General features: G+C 38.9%; 1 protein-coding gene and 1 non-coding gene across 10 annotated transcripts in view; one reads left to right on the forward strand and one right to left on the reverse strand.

Annotated features, from left to right (window-relative positions):
• FARS2 (phenylalanyl-tRNA synthetase 2, mitochondrial) overlaps positions 1–18,607 on the forward strand; it is a 536,237-nt gene that overhangs the window by 136,885 nt on the left and 380,745 nt on the right. For all 9 annotated transcript variants that reach the window (XM_025891117.2, XM_025891118.2, XM_073877541.1 and 6 more), the window contains one exon: positions 2,038–2,672. In XM_025891117.2, the coding sequence (XP_025746902.2) occupies positions 2,061–2,672 (612 nt within the window). In that variant the 5' untranslated portion in view covers positions 2,038–2,060. The remainder of the gene's footprint in view (positions 1–2,037; positions 2,673–18,607) is intronic.
• On the reverse strand, positions 11,670–11,776 carry LOC112838424 (U6 spliceosomal RNA). The gene has a single exon (XR_003211983.1). It is a non-coding gene; the product is annotated as a U6 spliceosomal RNA (small nuclear RNA).

The following is an 18,607-nucleotide window of genomic DNA, read 5'->3' on the forward strand; positions in this document are numbered from 1 at the left end:
CATAAATGAATTAAATCCAGGGAGTTCCTGGGTATCTTCTCTTATGATGGCAGTCTCCTGCAAAGATGCTGTGCACAGGCAGCTAATAAGCAGTCACACACACACATGATAACTTGTAGCTAGATATTTTCAGTTACACTTTTGAATCGGGGCACTGTGCTGCCTGGGTACATACTCAGTAGGCTTTTGATGTCACTTGGAACAATACAATTCACTTCTAATGCAGCTTACTATCACGAAGGTAGGTATTTTCTTAGTATGATTATAGGACCCTCACATAAAATAACCACATGGTTGTATGTTTTAAAGTAGCCCAATAGATAAAAAATTCCAAAATTTTGAAGATGATTTGGGTGATTTAAGTTCATAATAATTTTTTTTGCCAACATAGGGATAAAACAGCTGAAGATTTCCATTACTGAGACCCCTGAGTCAGTTTAAAACTTGTTTCTGTGACCATGGGGAATGAACACTACATTAGTGGTCCAGTAGTTGTCTTATCTCTTCCAGTGCTTTATAGAGTTCAGTCAGCTATACCTGATTGGTGACACGAACAGCCTGTATCGGGTGACTGCCGAAGGGACTTACCACTATGCAATTTGATGCTCTTCTTAAATTAATTAATGTGCTGCTCTTCTTAAATTAAATTGTAGACATTTTTAAAAAAGATTGTATTTATTTGGGAGAGAGTGAGAGAGAGAGCATGAATTGGGGGTGGGGGGGTGGAGGGTGGGCGTGGAGGGAGAGGGAGAAGCAGGCTCCCTGCAGGGAGCCCTACACCGGGCTGATCCCAGGCTCCCAGGATCCCAGGATTATGACCTGAGCCAAAGGCAGATGCTTAACTGACTGAGCCACCCAGGCGCCCCAAATTCTAGGCAGGTTTTTAAAAAAGATCTGGTCTGTACTCTGTCTTCTGGCTGCTCTGTATCCCTTCCCAAATAAGTGTAGTCCTGTTCCTGGTTTACTGTAGGTGCATAGTAGAAACTTGTTCTTTTATGAAACAAAAATATAACAGTAGGATGCTGCATTGGTATTTAAAATGACATGACCAGATGTGAGGATAGAAAAGATTCATATTTTATAAAAATAACTTCAGATGTCCATTGGTATAGTCTACCACTTTGTGTAATATTTCCTTAAGTTGTTCATTTTAAAAATTTATTTTTAATTTTTTTATTTTAAGATTTTTATTTATTAGAGAGAGAGAGAGAACGAGCACCAGTGGGGGAGGGGCAGGGGAGAGGAAGAAGCAGGCTCCCCACTGAGCACGGAGCCCAATGCAGCTAGATCCCAGGACCCCAGGATCATGACGTGAGTAGAAGACAGTTGCTTAACCTACTGAGCCACCTCACCTGGGTTTTTCATTTTTTTCATTTTTATTTTTATAAATATTAAATAAAAATAACCATCATCCAAAGTGGTGTATTTTATTTGAAACATCAAAAAAAGTTAATGTAGTAACAGTTTTGTAACATTATGTAATAACATTTTATAATATAGTGGAATGCAGAAGTCATGTCTGTCAAAGATAAGCAGAACTTAGTTAAGATGACAGGCAGAAACATGCAGCATGGCTGTTTCAAATATCCTCTCTTCTGCTATATGTAGTCATGTGCTTCCTTTAATTAATGAGACATTGTTAGGGTCAACCAAGCCCTGTCCTTTAGGCAATCCCTCTAAACTTTTTGTTTCTAGAATATAGTCCAAATAAAAGCAAATTGTCACATTTAAAGTTTTATTCAACCTGAGGGATTCAGGACATGACATGACCTGATGAAGTTTTCTTCAAACCCACAGAAGGACAGCTAGAGAATAGGGATCTAAAAGTGATGTTCAAAGTTCTTTTGATTTAGAGCAGTACCTAGTAAGCCTCTGTCAGCAGATTTCCTTAGTGGGATCTTCTGTCTGTTTGGAGGAGGCAGTGAGGGAAACAGATGTCAGTAGGACAATCGGATGCTGGTTGGAGACAACAGAGGACGTGTTTACTGTTTTAGAGAGGGAAACTGGACTTATGCTTTGCATGTGTGCTCTTTGCAGAATCTGTGAAAGGAGTTTCTACAATGGTTTGCTCAGCTCTCAGGAGAGTTGCCCACCTGCATGTTTACCTGGTGAGGAAGGCCAGTAGTGTCTCCAAAGGCCATCATCGGCAGGCCTTGGGCTCGAGACCTGCTGCTTCAGAGTTTGCTGCCCGAGGAGCTCCAGGTGGTGTGGTGGAGTTGCTGGGCAAATCCTACCCTCAGGACGACTACAGCAACCTCTCCCAGAAAGTCCTCTCCAGGGTTGGCAGGAATCTGCACAACCAGCAGCATCACCCTCTCTGGCTGATCAAGGAGAGGGTGAAGGAGCACTTCTACAAGCAGTATGTGGGCCGCTTTAGGACTCCACTGTTCTCAGTCTATGAGGACCTTTCTCCAGTGGTCACCACCTGGCAGAACTTTGACAGCCTGCTCATCCCAGCTGACCACCCCAGCCGAAAGAAGGGAGACAACTATTACCTGAATGGGACTCACATGCTGCGAGCGCACACGTCCGCACACCAATGGGACCTGCTGCACGCTGGGCTGGATGCCTTCCTGGTAGTGGGGGATGTCTATCGGCGCGACCAGATCGACTCCCAGCACTACCCAGTGTTCCACCAGTTGGAGGGCGTCCGACTCTTCTCTAAACACGAGGTGAGTCCTGAGACCGTTCTTATCATTGATACACAGCATGGACATTCTTGTTGAGGTCACTAAAGTTTATCTCAATGAAAGCAGTTGTCCTTGATCTCCTTTTGCATTTGTGAATTGTACATCAGTACAGGCTGAGCCTCAATATTTTTTTATTGATTTGTTGTGTTCGTACCTACAGAAATGAGTGGGCCTTTGTTTTGCCTCATCTGGTCTTAGTCTTTCAATACTGACCTGCCTTTCTCTAGATTTCTTCATATGAATGGTCAGTGGCTCAAATTTATCCTCAGTCCAGGATGGTTAAGATACAATGCTGAAACCTATGGTCAGGTTATCCCAGTTCTCAGTTAGTAAAAGTGAATTAGGTTTTTGTGCTTTTAGAGGTTAATGAATTTCTTCTACAGTAGAGGGGACTGGCAGTTTATTGGCTTAGATTGGAAACTGTGTTCTGGTCCCAAGCTCTTCCCTTACCATCCCCTCCTCTACATTTGTAGGTGTTTTACATTTTTTTCTTTGTGAGATGTCTTAGTTGTTGCTATTCCTGAAGTATATGTTTGGAGCTTAGAGGTTTTTGATCAGGGAATCTGATATTCTGGTTGTTCTCAAAGGCCACCTGGCGTGTTTGTTAGCTGATATCATAATATACTGATTTCCTAATTTTTTCTCTTTGGCAAATTATGAAAATCCCTAAAAGCTTGAGTCTGTTTCCTAAAAACCTGCAATACCACTTGTCTTTCATTCATATATTTTTAAGTCTCTGTTTTTATGTAAGAAACAAATGGAATAAAATGAGGCATGGGAAATACTTCACTTTACCCCTTTCACACTTCTTCCATACATGTTCATCAAAACAGGAAGAACAGTTCCCTCCTGTGAACAGAAGCTTCATGGGTTTTTGGACATGGAAGGGAATAGTATGTGATCCCTAGGCCAAGAAGGAATCATTGTTTTGTTGTATTAAGTGAGCCATGTCGTATGAGACAACTGTTTGCCTCAGGATGTGCTGTTTTTCTGTGAGTCAGTGATCCTACAGCAGTAGGTGAGCTTTACACGCAAAGACCATCCACGCTTAATTGTATAGCTGCTTAAATGAGCATTCTTACTCCTTGGAATAGCTGGCTCTTTTCTAAATTAGGATTAACACTATTAATAAGGGTATGGGTTTATTAGGAAGTGAAAAGGAAACGAACATAGGTCAAAGTCTAGGAAATATGATCAAGCGATAGAATGTCACCTATAATTAATAAACTGGAGGAGATGTATACTAGCGGGATGGTGGTCAGGTCACGGCAGCCGGCAGGCGCTCGGCCTGGCTCACCTCATTAAAAAAATGAGAAAGGAAAGTGCTCACTGATTTGTAAGCCTCCGTGCCATGAAAGTGGCTGTGAAAGCTTTGAGACTTACACTGGAATTATAATGGAGGAAAAATCCAGGCTACCTTAGAAGGTGGAAAATAGGAAGAGGGATAGGAAAGTCATCTTTATCTTGTTTCATATTTGTTTGGGGTCCAGTCCAGTTTAGTCGTTAGCAGACGTGGCTAATCTGGACTGATAATGTTACTGTATATTCTGCCTTATCATTAAAAAATTATACACACACACACACACACATAACTAATAATATAGTTTGATGAGGAATTCCATGTCCATTGTTTCATTTATTCCTCTTACTAAAACCCTTGTGAGATCAATTGTTTCCACTTCAACCAGGAGGAATCTGAAGTCCCCGGAGGTTGCCCAAGGTTATCCACCCAGTTGGTGGCAGGGCTGAAACTTGAACTCAGGTCTTCTGAGTCCATTGCCCATTCTGCAGTATTCTGTTGTTTTCTAGGTAGCTGCTTTGTAAGTGGGACCTGCTTATGACCCAGGTAGAGCGTTAGTTTTAAGAATGGTATTGGGGAGAGAGAGGTTTTTTTTTTTGTTGTTGTTGATTTTGTTTATTTCTTTTTAAAGCCTGGTCTCAACTAAAGTGTTGGCACTAAGTTTGACCTAATCTTAACCATCAAAAAAATGTTTTTTCCTTCTTTCAGTTTATTCCCCTAGAACATGATTTTTCAGTAATTTTAATCATGTTACCTATGTAATTTAAAAATTATATTGTTATCTTTTAAAGTTCAGTTATTTAGTAATCTTTGTAATTATTGTTTCAATCACTATAATGTGTATTTCTACAGAAGAAAAGTAAATACAGAGGTCTGGGGAAAAGAAACAGGGATAAGCCTAGAAATGGCTGAATTATGACAATATATATTTTAACTATTAATTGTGAAGAAAACCCGGTTTGTATTTCGAAAAAAGGTTAAATGTATCAGTACTCACAAATCTAAATGGGTTAAACTTACCAATTAAAGACATACATTACCAGAGTAGACATTTTTCAGTGAGAGAGACCTGAAACAAAACCATACCAGAGGTTGAAAATAAAGGGCAGGAAAAAGATATATCAAGCAAATACTTGCTGGAAGAAAGCTGGTACAGCAATATTAATATTAGACAAAATAGAACTTGTGGCAAAAATTGATAAATACGAATAAAGAGGGATAATATATCAACTAGAATGCTTTATGAATCAGGAATTTTAATGTGCCCAACATCATAGCCATAATACATAAACCCAAACTGAAGAAATAAAAGTTTAATTTGACAAATTCATAATCATAGTAGAAGATTTTAAATGACTTCAATCAAAAGCCAGTGGGTTAAGAAGACAAAGTGAGTAAAGATACAGATAATGGGCTTGAGTTATGGTTATTTTTAAAATTCCATAACTAAAATAAAATAAAATTCTGTAACTATACAGATCCACACAGAAATTCCATACTCACAGTTGGAGGTAGGTAGTCACATGGGATACTTAAAATAAGTTGTCCATGTACCAGTTGACAGTTGAAGTCTAAACAGATGTCAGAGAATCAATAACATAATAGAACTGTGCTTGACTACAATGTGGTTTATGTAGAAAGCAGGAAGAAAGGATGATAAAAACTTTTCATGTCCTCAGACATTTAAAAATTCACAGTCATAGATTCATGGGATAAAGAGAAATATTACAGGGGCGCCTGGGTGGCTCAGTTGTTAAGCGTCTGCCTTCGGCTCAGGTCATGATCCTGGGGTCCTAGGATCGAGCCCCGCATCGGGCTCCCTGCTCTGCGGGAAGCCTGCTTCTCCCTCTCCCACTCCCCCTGCTTGTGTTCCCTCTCTCGCTGTGTCTTTCTCTGCCAAATAACTAAATAAAAATCTTTAAAAAAAAAGAAATTTTATAGTAAATTGCAAATTACTTGTTAACCAGCAAGGAAAATACTGTCTTCAGACTGCTCAGATATGTGGGAAAATAGTCACTTTATTTTGTAGAAACTTGGTAGACCCCACTTAAATTGTGTGATCACAGTTAACATTAATAAAGCAAAATGTGTGGGTTGGAGCTAAAGAGGTACTTGTAGTACATTTAGTTTAAATATATTTAGGAAAATTGTAAAACCCTGAAAAATCAATGAATTAAGTGTCATTTTAAGATGCTAAAGCAAACAGCATTGTTCTAAAAATGTAGAAGGGAGGTGGGTTGTATAGTTTGTAATAGTCCCAAATCTACAAAACAGATACAGCAACTGGAATAGCAAAGCCCATCTCTGACACAGCTGGGTGACGAGGTCTCCCTAAGATCTTCACAAATGGTGGGAACTGAAAACTGCCAGCTGTAAGCTCTGCACTGTGTCCAAAACCGAGGCCGTAAAGGGAACCAGTGAGGGCTGAGGGGAGGAGAGCTTCTGAGACTCTCAGAGAACAAACTTCAGACAACCCAATTTACTCGCGGGCCTTTGACATTTAGTGCTAGTAATAACATTGCTCACCAGTGACCACCAACATTACAAAGAGAGGGGCCAGGGCCAGACTTTCAGGTCTCCTGATGGAAGAATACAGTGGCAGCTCTAAAGTCTTGCCAAAAAATTTGGACCTGACTCTGATCAGATCTCTAGATCCAGCTCCAAATTGACAGGTAGTACAGAGGACAGAGAAACATGCTAAACTATGCCATGGAGAATTAATAAGCAAAATCCAACCTGTGGGAAATGCTACAGCAATGCTAAGGGTCGCCTGGGTGGCTCAGTCATTGAGCATCTGCCTTCGGCTCAGGTCATGATCCCAGGGTCCTGGGATCGAGCCCCACATCGGGCTCCCTGATCCGGAGGAAGTCTGCTTCTCCCTCTCCCACTTCCCCTGCTTGTATTCCCTTTCTTGCTGTCTCTCTCTCTGTCAAATAAATAAAAAATCTTTAAAAAAAAAAAAAAGATGTGATGTGCATAATGAAATAAACAGAAAAATCAAAAGGAAGACCTTAGACATGTTTAAGCAGCAGTGTTTAGAAATGTTTAAGCCATCATATTCAAGCATGTTATCAGTGGAATCCCTTTGTGGAATATCATATAACCTGGTTCCAGTGTTCTTCCATGCTCCTGGTGAGTTGCATGTGCTCAGTCTGTGTGGTAGTCATGCACAGTAAGACCATGTGTCAGTCTGAGACCGATGGGAAATCTTAAACTGTCCCTTCAATATAGGCAACTTGAGAAGCACTGCTGTATAGGACAAATGATTCAGTTTTGTCAAGTAAACTGCAAGAAAAATAAAAGGGAAATACACCTATAGATTAAAAGAAAAATCAAGAAATCATAATGCTTAGACCCTATCAGGAGAAAACATCTTTAAGGAAAAAATCATTTGAGGTCATTAGGAATTTGAATGTTAACTGAATGTCTGAATTTAAGGAGTTTTTTATTTTTATTTTTTAAGGTATGATAGTGGTATTATATTTAGAAAGTCATTTTCCTTTAGATTTACATATTGAAATACCTGTGAGTGAAATGATCAGATGTCTCGTTTTCTTCAGAATAATCTGGGGATAGGCATGTGGGAATGAATGGAGGGGGATTGGTCATGAATTGTTAATTATTGAAGCTGGGTTTTGGATACATGAGGGATCATTATCCTTTCTACTTTCATGTGTGTTTGAAATTTTTCCGATATAAGGTTAAAGGAAAAGACTGAAGGAAGAACAGTGGGGTTGGTCAGTCAATCAGAAAAACATTTGTTGAACACAAACTGGGGTTCAGGTCTGTAAGAAGGTATCAGAAAATCATGAGGTGCTCCCTGGTTTCATGTGGAAGATAACTGTTAAGATTAAAAAACAAACAGGAGACAGAAGATATTAATCATAGAAGATTACATTGCATACAATGAAGACTGAAACCAATTAAATCTAGGATTAATAGCCTCTCTTCCATCATTCTGAGATGATTTTACACATTTTTACCAAGTGAAAGACTTGTATGGTCTGTTTCAGAAAATAGACTTATCAAGCTCATTTTATGAGGTTAGACGTGTTAATATACAAACTAGATGAAAAAGAAAATTATAGAAGTTTCATCTTTATGAACATAGGTGATTCTTTTTTAATGAACAGTTACAGAATTATTAAATGAAATATTTGCAAATTTAATTCACTGGTATATTGTGTCCTGCCACGTTATTATTATACATTTATTCTATTATATTATATTAACTGATATAAGGAGAAGAAGCATGTGATCACCTCAATAGATGTAGAAAAATAATTTGATGGAATTTAATGTTTTATGACATAAAAAACATTTGATGACATTAATGACTCATGATAAAAACTTTTAGCAGACTAGGAATAGAAGGGAACTTTTTTTTTAAAGATTTTATTTATTTATTTGAGAGAGAGAGAGTGAGAGAGAGAGCACAAGCCAGGGGAAGAGGCACAGGGAGAGGGAGAAGCAGACTCCCTGCTGAGCAGGGAGCCTAATGCAGGATTTGATCCCAGGACCCCAGGATCATGACCTGAGCTGAAGGCAGATGCTTAACCAACTGAGCCACCCGGGCTCCCCTAGGAGGGAACTTTCTTAAATGATATTTGTCAGGCAGTCATAGCAAATATCATAATTGGTGAGTCATTATAAACATTTCTATCACAATTAGCAACAATTCAGGATTACTTACCATCACTGCTTCTATTCATCATTGTGTGGGATGTTCTACTTTATGTAGTGAGCCAGAAAGAGAAATGGAAGGTATAAGCACTGGAAAACATGAGGTTAAAGTTGCTTAATTTTAGATGATATGATTGTTTACCTAGAAAATTGAATAGAATATTCAGGTCAATTATTAGAACTAATAAGACAGTTGAGTAAAGTTGATGGGTACAATGTAAAAAAAAAAATATGTTTCTAATCCAGAAGTAATAGCCAGTTAGAAAATATAATGGAATAAAGATTTCATTCATAGTATCAACTAAAACTTTGACGTGCCCAGGTATAGTTGTTGCCGAAGATGCTCAAGATATTTATGGATAAAATTATTAGATATTATTAAAAGACATAAAAGAAGAGAAAAAGGAGAAATATACCATAATCATAGATTCATAGCTAGGAAAACAATATCATGAAGATGGCAGTTCTCCAAAATCAATGTATAAATTCAGTGTAAATCTAATCAAAATATCCACTGGGTATTTTGGAGAAGTTGAAGGACTAATCTTCAAATTCATGGGAAGAACAGGTTTGTGCATAGCCAGAACAATTTTTTACAAGCACCCGTATAAGGGGCATGCCTTATCAGACATCAAGACTTAAATGCTCTGTTATTAAGAGGCTTATTATTGGCACAAGTTTAGTCAAATAAAGAACTTTGAAGTAGCTCTCCTCATATTTGTAAGTGTATTATCTTATTATAAAGTGGAAATGATGTTACATAAATGGAGAGGTGATGGATTCTACATGAATTGCTCTGAGACAATTATCTGTATAGGAAAAAAGTATCTTTTCCTATCCACATTTGTGCTCTTTATCTCACACCAAATGGAAAATTCAGTTCTGGACGGATTCACAATCCATTTGTGAAGAGGTCTTTAAAACTTAAAGAAGAAAATATGAGAAATTATCATTATCACCTTAGGGATAGAATATAATATCTTAAACTCAGACTCCCTAAAAAGAAAAATCCTGAATGGAAAAAATTGTTAAAGAGTGAATACATTAAAATAAAATTTCTGCCTAACCAAAGCCTTTCATAAATGAAGTTAAAAGGCAGGCAACAGGCAGGGTGGAGATATCTGTGTGTATACAGCTAAAAGATTAATGTTGATCAAATTAAAATGTTTTAGTTTGAAAAAAAAGAATCCAGTAGGGAAAGTCTGACAGTACCAAGTATGGTCAATACACTGAGCCATGGGAGTGCTCTGAGGGAGTATAAAAACACAGGCCTGAAATCTCACTCCCACGTATATATTTAGATGTGTTCTTGAGTGCTCCTATTAGCAGATAGATGAGAATGTTCACAGCCCTCTTAGTATTAGCCCAAACCTGAAACAACCCATATTTCTACCTAGAGTAGAACAGGTAAGTAAATTGTGGCATATTTATCCAATGGTATGTGAGTCATATCTGTGAAAATGAGTAAATCACAACTATATGCGTTGACATGAATGAATTTGCAAAGTTATATTAGGCAAAGAAAGAAAGTTACAGAAGCTAACATTGTATGATTGCATTTAGGTAGAGTTTTAAAAATGGGCAAAATTAATATGTTACTCAGGGGTTCATGCATGTGTGGAAAAATTAAGGGATGCAAAGGAATAATGAAAAAGTTTAGTTGTTACCTCTGTTAGGAATGGCAAAGGGATTGTGATCAGGTAGGGGCATGAAGGGGGCTTCAAAGTTTTTGGTACTGTTTTCTTTTCTGAAAATGGATATGGGTGGTGAGCACACATGTATGTGTTTTTATTATTCTTCAAAAACAATATACTATACACTCTTTATATGAATGGTTTATTGTGGAATTTTAAAAAAATTAATAACTCATCAGCATTAACAGCCTATCAATAGATGTGATTGGCCAACAAGCAATGACCGGTCTTACCAGTAAATAACAAATGCAAAGTCAAAATATGTAAGAACCAGATATTGTTCCAAACCCATTAGATTAGTAAAAATTAATAACCTCGACAATAGCAAGAATCTAGGGGAACCACAAATCTTACATCCTTTTTTTGGGAGTGTATATAGTTGCCACCACTTTGTAGAGTTACTTGGTATTTTTTTTTTTAATTGTATACTCTGTAATCTGGTGTTTTTTTCTTTAAATGTAAAGAATAAAGGACAATTGGCTCTATTTGTACATTGAGTACTTTATTGCAGCTAACACAGAGCATCTATGTTAACATGGATGAGGTTTTAATCCAATATTCAGGGAATCAATAAGTTATGAGTGATACCAAACTATGATATCCATTTTTTTTTTTTTTTTTTTTTTTTAGTGGGAGAGAGAGTGTGTGCATGTGTGCACGACTTTGGTGGGAGAAAGGGGCAGAGGGAGAGGGAGAGAGAGAATCTCAGGCAGACTCCCTGCTCCTGCAGAGCCTGACTCCGGGATCGATCTCAGTATCCTGAGATTGTAACCTGAGCTGAAATCAAGAGTCAGACGCTTAGCCAACTGAGCACCCAGGTGCCCCTTGACTATATCTTTTAAATTAATGAATTAATTAAATTATTTGAGAGAGAGTGTGAGAGAGAGATCTTGAGCAGGGTATGGGGTAGAGGGAGAAGCAGACTCCCCGCTGAGCAGGAAGCCTGATGTAGGGCTCCATCCCAGGACCTTGGGATCATGACCTGAGCTGAAGGTAGATGCTTAACCGACTGAGCCACCCAGGTGCACATGATCTCTCTCTCTCTTTTAAAAGATTTTATTTATTTATTTTTGAGAGAGAGTGAGTAAGCCCACATGAGCTGGGGGAAGGGGGAGAAGGAGAAGCAGACTCCCCGCTGAGCAGGGAGCCTGATGCAGGACTTGATCCCAGGACCCCGGGATCATGACCTGAGCTGAAGGCAGACACTCAACTGACTCAGCCACCCAGGTGCCCTTTATTTTTATTTTTAATTAATTAATTTTTGAGATCTAGAAAGCACTTTAATATTCTATCCTTCTTCAAAAGAATATAGAATGCTTCACGAATCTGTGTGTGATTCTTGCACAGGGGCTATGCTAATCTTCTCCATATCATTCCAATTTTACTATATGTGCTGCTGAAGTGAGCACCCCAAGCACCCTTTAATAGATATTTTAGAATATGCCCAAATAACAAGTGTTCTCATTGTGTACTTGCTCATGCTTTGTCTCTTTCACTTGCTCTAGCTCTCCTTCCTTCTGTCTTTCACACCCATTCCCCCGCCATTTCACATACAGTGTTTTTTTTTTTTTTTGTTAGATAAATATGTAGGTGGGTGTGAAAAAATATATGGGAATGATAAAAATCAAACTCAAGACACTGATTACCTGGCAGGTAAAGGGAAGGTGAGTGATAGTAGGCACCATTATTGTTTGCAAATAATGCCAAATATTATGAGTTTTTTTGGAGGCTGGAAGGAATTTTGAGACTAAAAAGTTTGAGCACCACTGTTCGGTTGCTTCAAACTAAATTTTTACCAAACATGTGAGGCATTCATTTTGCAAAGAATAGCAAATCTCATGTGTTTGACAGACCCACCAGAGGGAGCCCATCCAAATCCTGTATCTATTTAATCTGATTTAAAAAAAAATTAACAAGTACATACCTGGACCGTGTTCAGAGAAGCTGTATTTTCCTTTTGTCCCTGGAGATGCCTTGTCCTGTTTCGCCAGCTGTGCCCTGTGTACGATTCCTGGGAATGCACTCTGAGCACAGTGAGTGCACCGAGGGGCCGTGGAGGAGGTAGGACGCTATGCAATTTATTCTTCACTCTGGGCTGCAGACTCTTTGTTTCCTCAGTGTGTCTTCATTGTCTCCATTCCCCTTTGATGACTTCCTCTGGGTCAGTTTTATCACGTACACACATATGCAAGCCACACTTCCTCCTGAATTTAAGATTATTCATGATCAGCCTTCCCTTCTTCCTATTTCTGTCTTCAGTAGTATAAAAAAAAAATTTCTCATTGCTTCTTTTTTTTTTTTAATTTTAAGAATTTGTGTATCTCTCTTGTCTTTGTTTTCTTGGCTGGTAGTTTTTGAACTTGAGTGTCTTAACAAGTCCTGGTCCATGACCAAGTTTTTGTGGATCTTACAGGAAAATTACTGATCTAAGAGGAATGTAGCAAGTTTTATAAATGTATATTTGTTCACTTCAAAGGACTCTTCCTTTTCCCGAGATGATTTCCTTGCTACTTACTTAAATATTCTTTTATGAAGTGATGGTGATGGTATTTTAAAAATATGCCTGTCTTTCCAAAATAAAGCATTGCCAAATTTATCTTAGTTCTAGAATTCTTTGAAATTTTTACCAGCCTATGAAATACAAAGTAAAGTCTTATATTTCTAAGTAAATACACGTATGTCTTGATAAATGAAGACATAGTTATGTTATTGAGAAGTTGTAAACGTTCTATAATTAATAGTGATTCATGCATATTCACACAGAAACAAAGGGGAATGTTTATATAGAAGAGGTAAGTAAAGGTATACAGAGAAGTAAACTTTGTTATAATTTGGACCACAACACATTACTGAAATACTACTTCATTCAGAGGTCCAGTTCATATTCCATCCCATCTCAATTGCCTATTCTTTAAAAATAATCACTGGCATTCCCCATTTCTTCCTGTAGGAGTGTGGTTAAGGGGTTCCCTCCATGGATTGTGCTCCTTGCCTGTAATTATTCAATCCAAGTGGAGTAGATATCCTTCATTTCAAACAACCCCTTTGGCATCCTTTGTGGTTCATCCTTGTTAGAAAACCACTCTCATTTATCATCAGAAAATTTCATTTTTGCTCCCTTTGATATTCTCTCCCACCTTCCAGATGGTTCATTAGAACCCTCCTGTTCTTGGGCTTCTTTTCCTGAGCTTCCCCACTGTTACTCTTGTGGTGAGCCAAAGGTAGTCTCTTTATTCCTGCTTTCTACCCTGAATCACTTTTCTGTCATTCAGTGAATGACAAGGTTTTATTCTCCACCATGTGGTTATTGGGTTTCCTTAATAGCCTCATGTGGAGGGGCTTTATTGAAGGCACTTTTATTTGGCCTTGATAGATTATAGTCACCATGTTTCCCTAATCTCCTCTTTAAACTCTTTTAGGAAGGACTCCTTCTGTCAAAGACACACTTAAATTGAAATGGCTTTTCTTTTTTTATATTCCTTTTCTCCACTCGAGTGTTTACTTAGGTATGTCTCTTGACAGTGAAGCAGAAGGCAACTGGTCACAGCCAGGAGTCCACAATATATTGGATTTGAGTAATACCCCATTATTGGAGGACAAAGGGGGGGTTGGAGAACCATTTAAAGAGAGACCAGTCTGTTTTCTCTGGCACAAGGCTTTTGCAGATAATTTGTTCTTGCTATGACATAATAGAAACTCATAGCCTCTTAGCCTGAGACCATGTCACTTACCTATAGCATTATGACCCTCACTGAGCTTTCAGTACATCCCGCCTTGAACTTTTACTTTGTATATGTCTGGTTTCTCCAACTGGTTGGTCACTTCCTTATGGGTGTCTCCTGTTCAGCCCAGGATCCTGCACAGAGTAGAAGTTGGTAAATGTGGTGTTTGGATGTCTCCTTCGTTCTGGTCTGCCAGCCTCCAGTCTGCAAAGAATGGCAGCTAATGTAGTTAAGTGCATGGCAGTTCACCTGTCAGCTTTTCTAGCTGGACATTCTTAGAGCTGTTTCTCATGTTCCAGCCTTCCAGAGGAGCAGGTATATCATTCAGGGCTGGATTGCAGGACAGAAACCACATAGTAATGGATCAGGGAAAGCTCAATTTAAAGAATTATTAACTATAACATAGAAAATTGGGGCAATGAGGGATTGGCTAGTAAGAAGTAAAGAGAACTCTAGAGAGCATAGGACTTGCAGATAAATGAGCAGCTGCTACCCCTAGGACTGACACTGAACCCCTAAGGAAGAGTCCTCCGCCCCCAGCCCCCAGCTGTGGCTCACTGAATGGCACAGAGGTGGTAGTGGTTTCATGCTGGTGAAATTGCTGGATATCTGCATTCTGGAACTTGTTGGAAATCTGCTTTTTGAGGGGCCAAGGAAAGCTATTTGAGGGTGGTGTCTTGTAGGAAGCACTCTGCTATAAAATTGCCTAGGAAGGGCCGTGGCGGAAGCAGCTGTCCACTGTGGGAGCTCCTGGGGAGCTTAGTGCGCCTGCTTACGCTACAGGACACCTGGGATCCAGCAGGAATTCCTTTGTAATGTGTGCCTTTTCGGGGACCTCTACTGATGGTGCTGCTGGCAAAGGAAAAATATTTGAAGGGCCCAACTCAGTTTTCAAGAGCAGTCAATGGTGGATTGATTTGTGTCTGAGAGGCAATACATTGATAACTAGCACAGCCAACTTGCTCCTTTTCCCGAATATCTAGAAGTCTTTAGGAAGTTAGGCTGTTATTCACCCAATAAATAGGTTGCTAGGGCAAGTCACATTTAGGGAGGCACAGACTTTTGTCCTTGATTCTAATTTAAAATTTCTGATTATAATTTAGACTGTGGACAAGCTGTCTAGTTGCTTGTTCTTAGTACATGGGTGCATAAAGGACAGAGGATATTCTGAAGGGTAAAAGCTGGAACCAGTATAGGATCTGGAGAAAAACAGATGAATATCCTCCACATCTCAATCCTTGAAGATCTCAGGAAAATCATTATCATTTACATTCTGCATTTGCTGTTGGAGGCCAAGAGGGCCTCATTAGGTTTTACTGAATCCACATAATTACAGTAGCAGTATTTTTTGTACTAGCTGAAGTGATGTGTGAAAGTAGCAAAAATATTTTCACAGTGATATTATGCTCTTTCACAGTAGACTTCACACCTTGCTGGAGACTGCATTTCTTTGTGTGGTGCACATTACAGAAACCTACTTTCTATGGAAGGGGTGGTGTAATTTCACATTTTCAGTTTGGTAGGTATGGGTGGGAAGGTAATGAGAAGGAGTTTGCTGTACCAGCCAGCCTCAGAACCAGCTAGTAACCCGTGATATGCACATCTTCTTGAATTGTCAGTTCAGATACCTGAGTCTGCTCTTAGATGGAAAAGATGATGCTCCTGCTATTTGACTGGCACTTTAGGTGTCTTCTTTCTGAAACTTTGTCCTCAAATCTTCTGTCTAATGTCATCCCCCACATTCATCCTGCAGTAGGTCTCTGAAATTATAAACTAGTTAATATGAATGAATTTGAAAGATAAAACAGAATTTTCTTAAACTAGATATATCATTTAAAGACAACGCTATTTTTCACCTATATGGAGACTTTCTAAATGTTGTTTATATGATTGATAGCATTTCATCATTGCAATGATTTCTAGCCTTTTTCTTTTACTATTTGGGAATCTCCTGAGAGATTTGGATACTACACACACACACACACACACACACACACACACGATTTTGTATGTAGTTTAAGGGGTATGATATATTCCTGGATTAGAAGTCACTGTCAAGGAGATAGTTCAGTCTCCATGTTGATAATTCCCAGCCTGTACATCTGTAGTAAACCGGAAGAACTGTTGTTCCTATTCTCTTAGCATTTCTCTCTTCCCACTTCTACTGTTTCTTATAATACCTCTCTTAGATCGCATTGGGATCCAGGCTGGGATTATGTTTGATGGTGGATTACATGAACAGCAGCAGAGGTGAGTGTTACGTTAGCCATAGGAAGACAAAGAATGCTGCCTGACTTGGGAATGACCAGATGTTGGCTGTTGGGGTGATTGGAGGATCAAGGTTGAAGTCAAGAGCTAAGAGTCAGAGGCTGTCTAGGAATAGGTGGGTGACTTGAATGTGTTTGGGGAAGTCAGGAGAACAATTTCTGCCTAAATCTGAGAACCTGTATCTTGGGGCACAGGACATTCCTATGTAGTGACCATTCCAGATCGAAGAAATGGAAATATTTGTTCAATGTTTGGAAGCTTGTAAGGTAGAGAGCTACCTTGAGATTGGACTCAGGTACAGAGTTGGGTTGTATGGATCTTGTGGGAATCATATCTTAGCACACATCCAGTAAAAGGTGACTCTTGGAGGCCTGGCATGTATTGGGGTTTAGATAATTCATGGTATGTTTCATTTAAGGTTAATGACCTAGGCTTAAATCAAAACAGAGAAGGGTTTACATGAGACAAATGGAAAGAATAACTTTCTCACTGTAAGATTATGAGTGAGAGGCAGTTTCAGAGGGATTTGGGATCACCTTATCATCCAGGTGACGTTTCTCAATATTTTAAGGAGATTGACTCTTAGTGAGGTGAAGGACCCTCAGTTCAGTTGCCCCAACTCTGTTATCTTTTCCATGCAAAAACTTGGGATAACAATGATGTGTCATTTCTTAGGGAATTTGATGGTGGGACCATGTAGAATATATATCTATCTGCTTTGATAACAGTGGTATAAATGATTCTTATTTGAACCAAAGTATCAAATATAATTTTAAAATCTAGTTGTTAGATGTTGATTCCATCATGCATCAATATATACTATAGCATTTGTCAAATAATCCACAATAAATATATCCACAGTGATAGGACTAACAGTGATTTATTGTTCAAAAGCTCTACCAGCATTTGACATCTACAACCAACCTAGGATACCACTGAAGATTAACTGATAGTCTCCTCCTAGTGAATTGTGGAGATTCTGACTTTTCAGTGTGCTCCAGGGCTATAGGAGCTTCTTGGTGTTGTCTTTTTGTGTTAGCCAGGATTCTTTGGAAATAGAACCCTAGAGGGTGTGTGTGTGTGTGTGTGTGTGTGTGTGTGTGTGTGATTTATATAAAGTGATTTATTGTAAGGAAGTGGCTTACATGATTATGGAGGCTGAGAAGTCAGACCACAGAGAGCCAGTGATAGAGTTCTAGTCTGAGTCCAAAGCCATGCTTCTCATGGTATAAGTTCCAGCTGAAATCCACAGGTCCAAAGGCAGGAGAAGACTGTCATTCTGCCTCAAAGACAGTCAGGCACAGGGAAAAAATTGTTACTCAGCCTTTTATTTTATTCTGGCCTTCAACAGATTGGATGAGGCCCAGTCGCACTGGAGAGTGCAATCTGCTTTACTCAACCTACAGATTCTGTTAATCTCATCTAGAAACGTTCTCATAGACATATCCGGAAATCATGGTCAACCAAATATATGGGCACTCTCTGACCCAGTCAAATGGACACATAAAATTAACCATCACACTCTTCTTGGGCAGCCAGAGTTTGTAGTGGCATGCTGGAAGTCCCTAGTCAATTCTCCTAAGTCCTTAATTTTGTTCTGTGAATGCCACATTTGAAGTAACTCCTAGTAGACAACGTAGTCAGTTACTAGTAAGTTACCTTTATTTGCACATGAAAGTGTGAAAGTATGAAATTTTGCATTTTTCACCCTTTGGGATTGAATAGAAGACTTGAATTTTTGGGTTGTTTGAGCCCATCTGTGGGTCTTGGCCTCATAGATGGAAAATGTTTCTGGTAGCAGTGCCTGTTACTCTGGAAATATCACCCACTTTTGAGCTGGTGTGAGGGGAGTCAAATCCAGGCTCTGCAACTTACTTACTCTCTGGTGATCTTAGATCAATGACTTACCCACTTTGAATCTTGGTTTCCTTAATTAAAACAAGTACAATTCCTGAGTTGTGGTTAAAGAACTTAGCATGATTCCTGACAAGTGGGAGGTGCCTGGCAAATGTTCACTTTCCAGCCATCCCCTTATATTAACATAAAAATAGATGTCTGCCGTTTTTGTGTTGGTTAAGTATAGATACAGCTGTGTATCAACATGAATCAGGTACCTTTTGGGTCCTGCTTTTTAGATCTGATCTACTTTTACTTTTACTTTACTTTTCTCTTTCTTTCTCTCTTTCTTTCTTTCTTTCTTTCTTTCTTTCTTTCTTTCTTTCTTTCTTTCTTTCTTTCTTTCTTTCTTTC

Source organism: Callorhinus ursinus, unplaced genomic scaffold, assembly GCF_003265705.2.
Source record: "Callorhinus ursinus isolate GAN/ISIS: 27379988/994484 unplaced genomic scaffold, GSC_fseal_2.0 scaffold26, whole genome shotgun sequence".
NCBI lineage: Eukaryota > Metazoa > Chordata > Mammalia > Carnivora > Otariidae > Callorhinus > Callorhinus ursinus.